The following is a 14,450-nucleotide window of genomic DNA, read 5'->3' on the forward strand; positions in this document are numbered from 1 at the left end:
GATTGCCCCGTCCTCTCAAAAACGAAACTGTGTTCCTCTCTCAGGCCATGTTTCAAACTTTCTGTTCCTTCCTGTTAAAGTATTTATTCTGCAGGCCCCTAGAAGCACTACCCTGCACTTACACAGTCACTTGGTACAATGCCTATACTGCCATGCACTAGTTAAATGTGACCCTTGGTAAAATGCTGACTGTCATATGCTCTAATTACATGTGACCCTTGGTACAATGGCTACTGCCATTCACTACTTATAAGGTACCCTTGGAAAAATGTTTATTGCATTTCACTAGTGGCGATTGACCCTTGGTACACTGGCTTATTTCTTAATTATTTACCAAAGCCTAGGGTACATTTATTTATGCAAGTATCTGAATGAGCAATCTTTCTTCCTTTTAAAATCCTTTTCTAAGCCTTAGAAAACATCAGTAGGGCTTAAAACAAGCAAGTAAAGTTATGTGTATTTTCAACTGAGGGAAAAAAACATATTTCTGTGATTTATTGACATAAAAATGTGAACAAAGATGACAAATACTTAAAGTATTAGACAATAACAGCACTATAACCGTAAGATGCAGAAACATACATTCACATACATATACACGACCAGTAACATTTATATGTGGACAATAAGACATAAACAAAACAAAGCAACATACATATAATGCTGGATTTTACAATCTCCTTTTAAAAGGTAGGCATATACTAGGCATTTACATGTATCGGTTAAATTCAAACCTAAGACAGTTGAATAATTTCAGAATACTAGGTACTGGTACTACCGGGTAGTAACTTGTTCTTTGGATCAATACAAGAAAAGTGAAATGAGACAGTATAATATCTTAATTCAGAAACAAGAACCACTCACTGATTGATATGAAGAGAAATTGTTTCAGTTTTTTTCAGGAAAAGTTTAATGCTTGCCAACAAATCTGGTGCACATGGCAAGTGTTAAAATTAAATCATTCAAAAATATTTCAGTGTATGCAAAATTTTACAGTTTATAGATCGTGTACTAATTATTAGTACCGTACATTATGCAAGCATAATCATGAATTCACATTCACTGTCTTTTCATTCACTACATGTACAGTGTACGTGAAATAATTACATGGAAATTAAACATTTTTGCACTGTATATGTAGATGACCCCATCATCCCCTAAATATGAATCCTATTACAATAAGAAATCCATCCAGTACCTTATATGTAAAGAATAAGATAGAAAACTGCATCCAAACTAAAACACTTTTAAATACTAATCATTTGACTCCATCAAATGTTCAACACACTGGCAAGAACAAGTAAATGCAAGTGCATTACTGTCCTGAGGTAAAATGAATTCCCTGATCATTTTGATAAACTTCATGATCTCTTCTGTGGTAAATCCAAAACAAATACACCTCAGCATCATAAACAGTTCAGCATAAAATTACATGTTCTATGTCATGAAATAACACATTTGCAAGTCAAAAAAAAGCACTTGTAACATTAATAAATGAATTGAGCAGAATGGTGGAATTTTGTGTGAAAAGAATCTTAAAAACCACAAGATGTTACTACCGTCCATTGCTTATTAATGTACATATTAAATAACAAATTCTGTATAAAAACCATTGAAAAATCAGACACCGAGAATTGATCACATGATCTACATGTATAAGAGAAGGAATAAAAAGAAATCACATGACCAAGTTTTAACCAATCACAGGCTTTTTGTGTGCCCTCATTAGTTTCTGTTTCCTGCTCCAGTCCGTTAGTCTCTGGGTTTTTCTCCGGGGCAACATAAGCTGATTACAGGCTGTGACGATCTTGTGTTCATTTTTACGGAGATACATCCTGGCATCTTTCTGCATCTGTTTAATTTTCTCCGGTTTGATTTCATTGAGCATGAGGTTATCTGACATGTAGGGGTTGAATCTGTAGTAGGTGGCTGGGGGCAGTAAATCCTGTAGAGTCATGTGTACACCTGTAAACACAATAGTCATATAGAGACCTTGTGTTTGTTTTAAAACAGCAGTGCTATCTACGCCTTGTTATGTGTACCAGACATGTTTCTTACCTCATTGACACTCTTTATTCATGACTTGTCAGTTTGAAGTTTATCCTCAATGTCTCTATCAGTTTGACATTAGTAAACAAAAAATTGTACAACCTGAAGGCAATTTTGAAGATTGCTTTATCTTTTGACATTAATTTTAATCATAGAAAAAAATTATAACCCATAAATTACTAGCTACTCAAGTTGTACTTTTGATCTGCAATTATAACCTGGTTTAGAACAGTTTATGCATTTTATAAGCCTCTTTGTATAAGGCCATAATAAATAAATTGCTAGATTCTCATCCGAATTTTTTTAAAAATCGAGGCGGGCGGCTTTTATTTTATATTTTTTATTTTTTCAATTCTGCAGATTTTTTATTGACCTGGTCAATCGGTGTAATTTTATCTACAATACCCGAATAAAAGTCATAGTAAAGGTTCAATTATCTCTTACTTCATATCATCACCAATCTTTTCAACCAATGACCCTTGTTTAAAATATATACGCATGTATTACAGCAATTGCCATCTTTTCAGCTGTCAAAATCAAGTCGACTTTTGCGGAATTTAAACCGAAAGTAGAATGGTAGACGAATACCGATCCCAATCAGAATTAAGAAGAAGAAAAACAGAAATAAAAAAAATCGAGGCGGGAGTATAAAATTGGGGCAGGCAGGGATGAGAATCTAGGAATATTTTTATTATGGCCTAACTTGGGTAGCTATTAAATCTCCTCCTTAATACTTTTGCTTACTTTCAGTATTTGTTGCGCTGTCTATTATGTTGTCAATCTGTTTCCTTGCCGATGGGAGACTAGACATGAGTTCAATGTTGGGTTCATAGCGACCATTACCAAGGGAGATAACACACTGGATGGGTTCATCTGGCCACAGGAGCTTACACTCGTGAAGAGCCACAGCGGTTGGATTATTGTGCATTATACCTCCATCCTGTTTACAAGAATAAGGAGAACTTGTCATTATCAAGTAGTTATAGTAACTTACACTGGATATGTAATGACAACTGATTAAAAACTTTCATTGTACCTTTTGAACCTTGTAAGTAAAACTGTTGGAAGCAGAATGAGCTAGACTAGTACATAAGTTTTAACGTTTTGAAATGTTCAGAGGTAAAAGAAGAATTTCACATAATTTTATCAGAAAGTAGAAATAATTTTTTTTGGTGCATGTTTATCCAGTTAAAACACAATCATGAAGACTTACAAAATATATATAATAGGGATGGCAATTCGTAACTGGTTAATCGATTAATCGGTCGAAAAGATGCTAATCAGTTAGAAAATCTGTAATGGGTTAGTCAAAAAAAAAAAAGTAAATTCCAACGCAATTTCATTAAAGTTCCTTCTTCTTCTTTAGAAAGGAAAACCTCTGTATAGATGTTTATTTAGTTTTTTTTTTACACATCTTATAATTAAGAATATTTGGAGGTAATTATAGCTCTCCAGATTGAGATCGCAGGGGTAATTGTTCCATTCGTAAAGTGTTAATTACTGTTTTTAAAACATTATGCCGTTACCCAGATAGTCCTGTGATTTTTAATGATATTTTAATTATAGTATGTCTATATTTTGCGGTGTTATCTATTAAATTAATATGTAACTTATTAGAATGAACGTTATAAATTGTAAATAAAGTGAGAGTTCAGACATACTTTTGACTATGGTGACAATGCAGAATTAACTGCTTTAACATCTGCGTTGGAAAAATTATCCTTATCTGATTTTTCAAGCAAAATTCATGGTTTTCTTAATTTTTTCTTGTCTATTGAAATTAAAATAAAATATACTCTTATGAACATAAAATTCCTCGATCAAAATATAAACAGATTTTAACTTCTAATGTCTTTTTAGCCTTCTTGTGTATATGAAAAGAAAATGTAAAAATGTATATCTTGATATGACTAACCGGTTAATTGGTCGAAATGTTTTGCAGTTAACCGATTAGCAATTCTGCAATTGATTGCTATCCCTAATATGTAACATACATATATATCCTAACTAAAGCACATAGTACTTGCATTCTCACCTGATGAATGTATTCATCCAGAATAAAGGGTTTGTAAAATCCCGGGGCAGCAGATGAGGCCCTGATACACTCCCAGACCCTGTGTTTACAGCTGCCAGGGTACATAGAGTACACCCCCGGGGGCAGGTTATAGGTACGAAACATGTAGCTCTGTAGACGGCTGATGTTAGACAGCGTAGATAAAGCAGAGTACTGTAAAAGTCAAGGTTATCAGAAATCAGAGAAACACAATTAAACAATAAGACTTTTTTTATGTAAATGCAACAAATTTTAACCTTAAAAGCAAGAGACAAACTTTGAATAATTATAAGACATTACATAGATAATATCAAATCTACCAAGGTAATGGAACATTGTAAAACACTGAAGACACATTATTTTATTAACGTGTAGGATGGGAACTTTGTTTACCTTAGGACACAGAAGATCCTCTGAGAAGTCAGACAGGAACTTTCCTCCCATCTTCTCCCTGTTACAAAATAGATTAAAATGATTAGAAATGCAAGGCAAGGAATAATGTCAAGTTTTGAAGACAAATTTCAGGACACACATTGCTAACATTTTATAATAATCAAATCATCTTCTTATCTGCTGATTATCACTTGGACAAACTCCACTGTAAGCCTTACTTGAGAATTCGTTCCCAGAGTTCTACATCGTAAAAGTAGTGATCTAGGACCAGTTGACTGTAGCCTCGTGTCTTATTCTGTGTAAACATCTGTCTACTACATTCTACGTACAGTTCCTCACACTCAGTAATGCTGCGTCGATACAGGAATAAAATAGCCAGAATAAGGGACCCCGTACTGACCCCACAAACATAGTCAAACAGTTTGTAGATCGGTTTTCCACAATGTCTCTCCATTTCCCTGAGAGTCTGCAGAGCTACCAAACCTCTGAAAAATTCACCAAAGTATTTTATACTAGGTTACTGAGTCACAGGATTATTACAGAAAGGATTCAAGGAAGGTGCTGACATTTTGCTCTTTAAAGGGAAATAACTCTACTGTAACAGAACAGGAAGAAATCACATCATTTCAAAATAATAAGTTCAATTTCATGCTCTCTAAGGTGGATATTTGCTATATTTTGATTAAAGAAATGTCTAATGTTAAATTGTTTGTTTGTCTGTCCATTTCTCTCTTTCTTTTCTTTTTAAATTTCAAACTTGATTTGTAATTTGAATCTCACTTTGTGCCTCCTCCGTCTATAGTGAGTATGTTGACCCCCTGACCTCTGGGCGGATGGACATGTCCCATCAAGGTCAGAGCCTGGGAAATCTCACTCAGAGCTAACTCACTGGACGTGGCCATCTGCATCCGGAGAAGAACTGGTAGCACTCCATGCTTAAATACAGAAAGGGATATAACTAATCATACAGAAAACAATCACTTCACATTTGCTTTCAAGAAATATTAAAAGTTACTAATGTGCTCACAATGCTAAACATTCATGACTTATAAAGCATTGAAAATGTTTATTTCTTAAATTAACAGATACCTTCATAGCAGTTTGTCTTTCATCAGGATATAATATAAGATGGTGGCAGAAATCTTCCAGACGTTTCAGCTTGGAGTCTGAAGATTCTGCCCGGCTTAGTAACTTGACGTGCTCTAAAGTTTTTCGTGATATAGTAGAGCGTGATACATAGTCTTTCCTTACAATCACTTTTTTCTTCACTTCTACTTGTGTGGTAGGATCCTTGGCAGTGGTGGCCCAGAATCTGTCTAGTAAATGCCTCAGCCCTTTGTCCTCGGCCTGACTTTTTGGAATGGAAGCATTTTCACTGAGATTTTGTTCCAGTTCTTTTTTTGTCAACTTGACTGGTTCATATTTACTTTCAGTTTCTGCAGTTGGGTCATAAAATGACAACACTGAACTTTCTTCAATTTGTGATGAAAAATCTTTTGATACAACTTCATTATTGTCTTCTTCTGGAAAAGTAACAGCTTTTTTCTTCTGAAACTTTTCCTTAATAGATAAGGATGGTGCTTTATCTAGGTAATCTTTTACAATGCTTGGAGTCTTGAGAATTTTGCTGGAAACATCTCCATATGTTTCTTTTAATTTGTCTGTGAATTTTAAGGCACTGGTAATTCCTATCCGATTCAAGATGTCTTCTTTTTTATTCCGTGTCTGACCAAAATGGAATTTTTTCACTGTTTCAGGATTGATATTTTTTTGTGAATATGTTTGACTTGTTTCTATATTTTGATGAAAGCATTTAATACTCAAAGGGCCCCCTAATGTGTTCTCAATTATTTTAGGACCTGAACATGATGCCCGCAGCACTGACATTCCCAACAATCCTTAGAATTTTCTGGAAAAAAGTAAAGAACACATAAATTTTTCAAACAAAAACTATGCATATAACAATAAAACCTTAGGCTTATTTATTAATATTATTTCTAAATGTCTGTTACTCTGTAAACAATCACAGTGCAAAGGTGGCTGTTTCGGGTTAAATTGAGATATCTGGGTTAATAGGTCAGATAAATGTTTTGATTCAGATTCCGTCATGTATTAAAATTTGAAAGGTTTCGAATATGCTTGATAAAGTAAATAAAAAAAAATGTTTCATTTGTATCAATATTATATCGTAATACTATATTAATAAGATAGGCTATATACAAACAGAATCTTGCATTCTTGGCAATTTTCCATGTACTCTGGGTATTTGGGACAATCTAGGGCCCTTAGGATGAGGGTGTTAATAAAAAATAAATTATAATAAAGACATAATTCAGAGATGAAACCACACAACAAACATGTTGACAATATCTAGGCTAATCTATTAGAAATATAGCAGTTTAAACCATGATCAAATCAGCACAACCACCCAATCTTACTCAACTGCTTTTTCTGAATTTTCAGAGGTGAATTCCTCTTTCCAATATTGTACATTCAAAAGTACAAAAATGTAAATAATGGCTAAAAAAATTCAGTTGGATTACGACTATCCTTCTTACCTGTTATTCTAATACAAGTCTTCCGAAATACTTCTTGATGTTTACAAACGTCAATGTTGTATATAAATACCTAATGCGTCACGAAATATGGTGTGACTGTATGACCTGTTGAAAAGCGCCCTCTGATTGGTCAATACGAAACAAGGCGATTAAAACGTTACGAATCATTTTGATGTTTTGTGTCATTTTAATAGCACTTTTTCAAATTTGTTTAATTTCATCCTTACTATGAGCTACGATATAAAACGAAAATTTTTCAAAACCCAATTCCAAAGTCAAAGAAATTACGTTTCTAAGTAAAAAGAGCCTATTGCCACACCCACTTACTTAACCAATGACAGATAAGTTCTTAGTTTCAAGTCAAAATCACCAAAACGCTTCAATCAAAGGAGTATGCAAGTTAAAAAATATTCTTTTTCCCAACACAGACTGTTTTGAACACATGTGCAAGTTTTGGTATGTTTATTGTTATGTTTTGTTTTCCTGTCCGGATAAGGAATTGTAATAAGATTATGAACATGCCAACACCGACATTAAGACTAAATAATGACATGTAAAAGTTTTACTTATATTTTGGCTATACGTTAGTCTGCATTTTCATTTAATTTTTTTTTTTTTTAAATTCCCTTACAAAAGAACAAAGACAATTTAGTATTTAAATTGAATCCTACATAGATATATAGTGTACCATGGGCATAATTCTGATACTGTGTCATGAAATCTGTTACAAAAATGATTAACAAATTGTTTTTTTAATTTTTAAATTGTAGATAGAGTCTAGCAAAGTTAAAATGTTGACACCAGATTTTCAACTGAAGCAAGATGCAGACACCCTGACTATTATCATCAAAGCTCCACATGCACGGGTATGTTTTCCTGATGGTCTCAAGTTTATTTACAGTCACTGTCCGATACACTTTTTCTGTCATATGTCTTAGCCTGTCTTGATCAAACCCAAGTCTAGGCGTACATGTAATACATGTAAATAACATGTAATACATGTAAATGGTAGAGTACCCGGTTAACCGGGTTCAAAAACCTTAAGAATACTGAAATCGGTACTCGGTTACTCGGATGTATATTTTAAAATATTTCTTAACTTATTTATTAATGCATTAAACTATCTGTTTTAAAACGTAAAATGCTCATTACACTTGTACGTACAGTAATTAGGGTTTGCCTAAATGATTAATGGCAGTGTTTATACAGTAACTGCAATATGGGAGGTCACCTTCGGCTGCCTTCTTCCCTTATTTTTTGTTTGGCTTTAATTATTTGTTTTCACTGAACATCGTTTAAGATCCATTATGTTTTAAATTAAAATAAATTAGATAATTTTGTCACACTCTCCAAGAGAGAAAAACACGGGAAAAAATGATATTACACGTGTGATTGTTGATATGGTTTTGTTTGATTACATGAAATACAACTGGTTGAAGGCAAAGGGTTAAAAAAAAAACTGATGTCCATCGTTGCATCAAACTACAAAATACTGTAATATTATATAAATACGGATACAGGTCAACAAGTGTACTAAAATCGTAAATCCGCTCTGTTAGGAGAACTTGATCAAGTTCAAGTTGATACTGTACGTAGCTCTGACGACTGATACCTGGTTGTCAAACGCAACAAAGAGTTACATTACAGACTATTACGGAGCAAATTATGTTTTTTAAACAAAAACACTGTCAGTGTGAACAACTTATGATTTTATTTCTTGTGTTTATCTGATAAATAGATTGATAAATAAATTGAATTTAAAAATTGTTATATTAAATTTCGTCGGGCACGAAGTGCTCATCATTATTACAACAGAAATAAATTAATTTTACGGATAAGCCTCCTATCAGTGCATCTGGTTTTATTTCTACAAGAGTTTACCATGTTTTACAGTCTTCAATTTACTTGTTCATATTTATTTACACTTTTACCGAGTACCCGGGTACTCGATCAGAAAAACGTCCGAGTAACCGAGTATTGAAAATTGACCGATTTGACATCCCTACATGTAATACATGTAAATGGTAGAGACCACTGATTCAAAAACCTTAAGAATACAGGGCAAGATAAGTGCATTTAGCTGATTATATACTGGAAGACCTGAATTGTTGCCAAATTAATAGAGCACTGCAATATTTATGAGAGGTCAATTGGCAGATCAATTAAACATTCTTCTGCTTTGTTTTTAAGGAGGCTGGGGGGTCAACAAATTAACCACAAATTAACCATCAGATTTAACTTATTTTTCTTAAATACGGTATCGTAAGCTGTCTAATATCATTTGGCAAAGAAAAAATTCATACATTTTAGTTTTAAAATTTGATCACTTTTGTAAATCTTTATATAGAGCTCTTCTTTTAAAGGAGATCGCTTTAGTCTGAAAATGGCTGCCACCCCCAGCCTCTTTAAAGTTTTCCATTTAAACTTTAATACACTGTACAATGGTATAACGTCACAAATGGCATTGCTTACTCATAGAAATACAATTACACATTACATAGTCACAGATGAAAACAAGAGAAAAAAACATGTTGATAAAAATTTTTTATTTTTTTTTTATTTTGAAAATTAATAAAATAAACACTGTGTTATTGGTGTATGAATCCTTTTGTCTGATATTCAGAATAGAATTCAACTGTTGAAACTGTCAATTTATACAATTTACAAATTACAGGTAACAGACACTGAAATCTTTATAGAAGGTGATGAGTTCAGATTTCACTCTAAACCATACTTTTTAAGGTATAGTATACATGTAAATTATTAAGAATACTTAAAGAAGTGGTGATTAATTCCATATACACTGTATATTGATTTAAATTTTCCAGTTTGATTCAAGTTTCTCACTGAGTTTGTCTGGCAATAAAGTTTGTATCAATTGTAACTGAATGTTATATCTAGTAAAGTGATATTTCTGTATGACTGTAAAGAAAAAATACCCATTACAAATCTTCAATTCTGTAGTCAACATCCACCCCTATTTTTTTCAATAATTCAAAATAAAATTTTTAGGAAATAATAAAAAAAATTATTATCTCTAACAGTATATATTGTATGGATGTGGCAAAATGAGATGGGAGTCCCCTTTACTTTTTCTACATGTATCTTAAACTCAGTATTTTCCCTTGACTTGGCCCACTTGAGATTCATTGATAAGATTTTGCTTAATGTTCTATTTTTTTTTTACTTTAATTGACATAAGTTCTCGATTATCTGCAATAATGTAGCCCTTTCTGACTTTTAAAAAATTGATATTCACCTTCTCCCCAAAGGAGAGGGCTGCACAGTGTACTTGTTTAGTTTACTAGTGAGGTGATATATACTGATTTCTTTCTATTGTCATGAAGTTTTAATCTTAACTTTGTTTTGGTTGACAGGTTGTCACTTCCCGGGAATATTCTAGAGAACGGCCATGAAAAAGCCAGCTATGACTCGGACAAAGGTTTGGACACACCAAAATAAGCTGACATAGACTATTTAATTACTTTAAAATCATTACCTTTCATGGTGTCAAATAATCATGGGTGTCATGAATATCCTAATCAATGAATTTTTTTCTCTATTGATTATTAAAATGTAGATGGTATCTTTCATAAAAAGACATGTGCCCATGCTCCCCATAAACTTCTCACATTTTAGCTCTCATGTACAATGGCCCACCTCACAAAAATAAATATTTAACCGAAATTCACAATATTACATGTGCAAGGATACATCATGTACCTAGAGGCTGATATATGCATGTGCACATATTTTCATGATGATATTGATATCAGTGTTGAGTTTTTAGAATTTTTAAACACATATACAGTTGAACTTTGATATTGCAAACTGATATCTCAAATACCATGGATATATCAAAGCGACTTAGAGGTCCCAACCACTTATTCTTTTACCTTAGATATTTTGAATCCTTTATATCTCAAAGGATACCTCTGTCCCACTGAGTTTTTAATCATCTTTTGTAACAATGAGTACAGTGTACATTAAAATTGTTGAATATGGACATTTACAATGAATTATGTATTGTATAATTAATCCTAGGTGTGTTCACAATCGAGGTTCCTAAAGAAACACCAGGAGAAACGTTTGAAGGACTTGACATGATAACCTCACTTCTGACTCCAAAGACACAGAAAAACAACAAACCCTTAATAGAAGTCTTTGGGAATGGTAGATAAGTTACAATAACTTAATTTCATTTTACTGTTTTTATTTATTAAAAGAAGAAGTGTAAATGATTTTGAACCTAATAAATCAGGTGACAATGAGGAAGACAGATCTCAGCCTGATGAGGAGAAAGAGGAGGATTTTGATTGGTTTGTGGAGCAAAAGCCTTATAAAGAAACTGAACTCTCATTGGATGGTCCAAAGTATGGATTTGCCAATCAAAAGTCTGGAGTGTTTAAAAGATTGCAGGTTTGTTGTTTTTTAATAACTGCAAGATTAATAAATGATGTTGAATATTCAATATGCATATATTAAATAAGTCTGAAATAAGGCTTTGAAGTTGTATGCATGGTCATTTATTGCACTTACATGCTATTCCAGTAAAAATTACATATTTATCAATAAATGGATCAATTTGGTCAAATTTATATGATTTAATCTCAGCTATATCATTATTTTCTAGTTTGTTAATGTAGATGTTTTATTTTATTAAAAAAAATAATCATATTAGGATTTTTGAACTAAGAATGACTGTCAATTGCTTGGAAAATAATTTTCTCAGATGTTTCATTTAGTTTGCTCTTTCTGGCATATGCATTTCAGGATGAAGTTTATGAAATAGTGGGTTTGTCTGATCCTGAGAACTGCCCACCAACAGACAGACGGACAATGAGAGAAGACGCAGAAACAGAGAAGTTTGACCCAGATCATTACCTGTAAGTTATCAGAAAATGAAGAGAAATAGATAGGCTTCTATGTGCATTTTAATTCATTTGTTATTAATATTTCTTGTGTTTTACTGTATTGAGGCTTGATTGATTCAATTAAGCTATTCTGAGTACTTGTACTGTGAATGATTCAATTTGTGCATGTACTCTGTCGGTCTTCAGTTCAAACTCCCTCACAAATCTGTAAATTAGTATTCTCCTGAGCACTTTCATTACAGGATGTTGTTTTCTCATGGTTCTAATGACTAAAGTAGCAGATTTAGACCTATAGTAAATTTTGACAATTTCTACCAGCTGTTCACATGAAGGTTCCATGTTCAAAATATGATGACGTCATTAGGACATTTTAATTGTCTGATTTTTTAACAGAATTTTCCGGAAGTTTGTCAGATAAAATGTATGCTAATACAATAGTTGTTGACAAAATATCGTTGTGAAAGCTTTTGATTTGATAAAGTTATAGATGATTGAAAGTGTAATTTTTTTTGACACCCGTACATTGTATGTATACAATACTTTAAACATGTAAGTTATTCATGTTTTTCTGAGATTTTACTGACATTCATGATAGAGCTGATCTGTATGATGATGAGAACATACAACAGATAATGAAGTATGAGCCGCCATGGTGTTTTGAGAAAGAGAAAGAAGACACATCAAAGAAAAGTAAGAATTCCTCACAGTCACTTTTGTGTAATTCAATATCTTGCATTTGTATTTTACATATTGATGTCTCTGTAACCATGTCAACCATAATCTTTTCACATTTTTTCAATCCATGGGTCTAAATCCTTGGGCCATCTATTTTCACATAATTTTGTGGTGATTATGTGAATCATTTTATTTTTTTTCAGTTGAATTCACTGATGAGGAACTGCATAAGATGAAAGGTTTGCCCAAGAAAGAATGTATCTTTTTAATTTTATTTGTAGTTATTACCTACATGTATTATAATTATTCATTTGTGTGAGCAATTTCTTATTGTAACATATTGATTTCTGTATATTAAGAACTTTTACTTTTAACATAATTGCATGTACAAAAATGAGTCAATATTTATGCAACATTTTACTTGAAATACTGTAGATCAATTTATTTTTCACTAGAAAGCTATCTATTGTTTATTTACAAGCGAGACAAAATTTTCATGAGATGTTGTGATTAATGTATACAGTGTATAATCCTTACCAATATAATTATTCTCAAGAATAAATTTTCTGTGAGCTGGTAGACTTTTTCTTGAAAATATAGTTCTTGCAAATAAAAAGTGATTCACAGTATATATGTATTTGACCTTGCTAGTCTCCTTTGAGTGAAATGTATTTTGATCTTAATGAAATAAGATTTATTGGATGAAGCCATGGTTACAACATTGTGTCTGGGTTTGATTGACATTCTCTTTGGTTACGCCTACAATTTTCGAATAAACGAGGGTGAAGACAATGTAAGTAATTCTAACACATGCAGACTTGTTTTACAGGTAATCTCAATAAAGAACCAGTAATGTATCGCTATTGTGGCTACCTCAAGGTTCAAATGGACCAGGAAAAGTGTTTTTGACCCAGTTCTTGAAAAGTGCTTGAATTTTGACAGTGTTTTAGAAAAAAAATGAACCTCAGCAAAAAAGCCCATGAAAAGTATTTACATTTTTAGCTCTGCTGTCAGTTAAATAAGATAACAATGACATTGTGAAAATTTCAATCAATTCAATTTGTTGTGTCATTTTTTTTATTTTCCTGAATGATTTGTTCAGAATTGTTAGGAAAGTTAAATTTGATAATTTTTTTTAAATCATGTTAAATTTTCACGATTAAGAACATGAATTCTCTGAGCAATGTAACCTGTAAGCCTTTTGTTTCTTTTAAATCAGGTGGAATCTGGATGGACTATCTGCAAACTAAGTGCCACTCTTTCCTGGTTAGATGTAAGTCAAGTAAATGTCAATGATGATCTTAGAAGGCTAAAAGTTGATAATAGTTTTATTAATAGTCTTAATTATAGGTCTTATGGGACAAAATTTATTCTGTTATAACTTTGTAAGTAGGAAGAAAAGGTAAAAAAATAATCACATCTTGAAAATCTCTCTCAGTGGATACAAAAGTAAAGACACTGTTTTGTACTTTAGACCTTTACCAGTATAGAGGAGGTCATGAGGTCATGCATGAGACGTAGTCTATGTTTTCCCCTGTACAGACACTGGCAGCTCTCAACAACAGTTCTAAAGGACGTCTCCAGAATAATGGCCTCTGGTATAAGCTGGAGTTTATCTATTTTTTCCTAGGATTTTTTTTGAAACTTTTGTGGAATGGGACTATTGAATTTCATGAGAAAATCACAAATTGGTTATAATGAAGTACAGTCAAACATTATTATGGAGAAAAATTTTAAGGTATCTAGGGTTTTGTATGGAATCTTGACCACGCAGTTCACTATCGCATCATCGAGGTTTGGGTCAATGGTGCGAAGAAGCGATAAAGCGATGGTGCGATTGCGATGGTG

The 14,450-nt window shown here is 32.6% G+C and overlaps 2 protein-coding genes across 2 annotated transcripts; one reads left to right on the plus strand and one right to left on the minus strand.

Annotated features, from left to right (window-relative positions):
- Positions 1-480: 480 nt before the first annotated feature.
- On the minus strand, positions 481-7,301 carry LOC134230098 (calcium-independent phospholipase A2-gamma-like). The gene is made up of 8 exons (XM_062711889.1): positions 7,054-7,301; positions 5,585-6,404; positions 5,276-5,430; positions 4,714-4,980; positions 4,496-4,553; positions 4,085-4,276; positions 2,794-2,989; positions 481-1,965 (listed from the first exon to the last, which is right to left on the minus strand). The coding sequence occupies exons 2-8, from the start codon at positions 6,380-6,382 to the stop codon at positions 1,694-1,696; spliced, it is 1,938 nt and encodes a 645-aa protein (XP_062567873.1). The 5' UTR covers positions 6,383-6,404; positions 7,054-7,301; the 3' UTR covers positions 481-1,693.
- Positions 7,302-7,796: 495 nt separating this feature from the next.
- On the plus strand, positions 7,797-14,212 carry LOC134230014 (protein SHQ1 homolog; the record flags this gene model as incomplete). The annotated part of the gene is made up of 11 exons (XM_062711791.1): positions 7,797-7,919; positions 9,728-9,795; positions 10,431-10,495; positions 11,098-11,226; positions 11,315-11,472; positions 11,827-11,939; positions 12,523-12,617; positions 12,806-12,859; positions 13,295-13,395; positions 13,822-13,875; positions 14,077-14,212. Coding segments are annotated over exons 1-11 (1,048 nt in total), but the record flags the coding sequence as incomplete, so codon positions are not given.
- Between the last annotated feature and the right edge of the window lie 238 nt (positions 14,213-14,450).

This window comes from Saccostrea cucullata, unplaced genomic scaffold (genome assembly GCF_032062105.1).
Source record: "Saccostrea cucullata isolate Sc308-1 unplaced genomic scaffold, CSIRO_AGI_Scuc_v1 ctg661, whole genome shotgun sequence".
Taxonomy (NCBI): domain Eukaryota; kingdom Metazoa; phylum Mollusca; class Bivalvia; order Ostreida; family Ostreidae; genus Saccostrea; species Saccostrea cuccullata.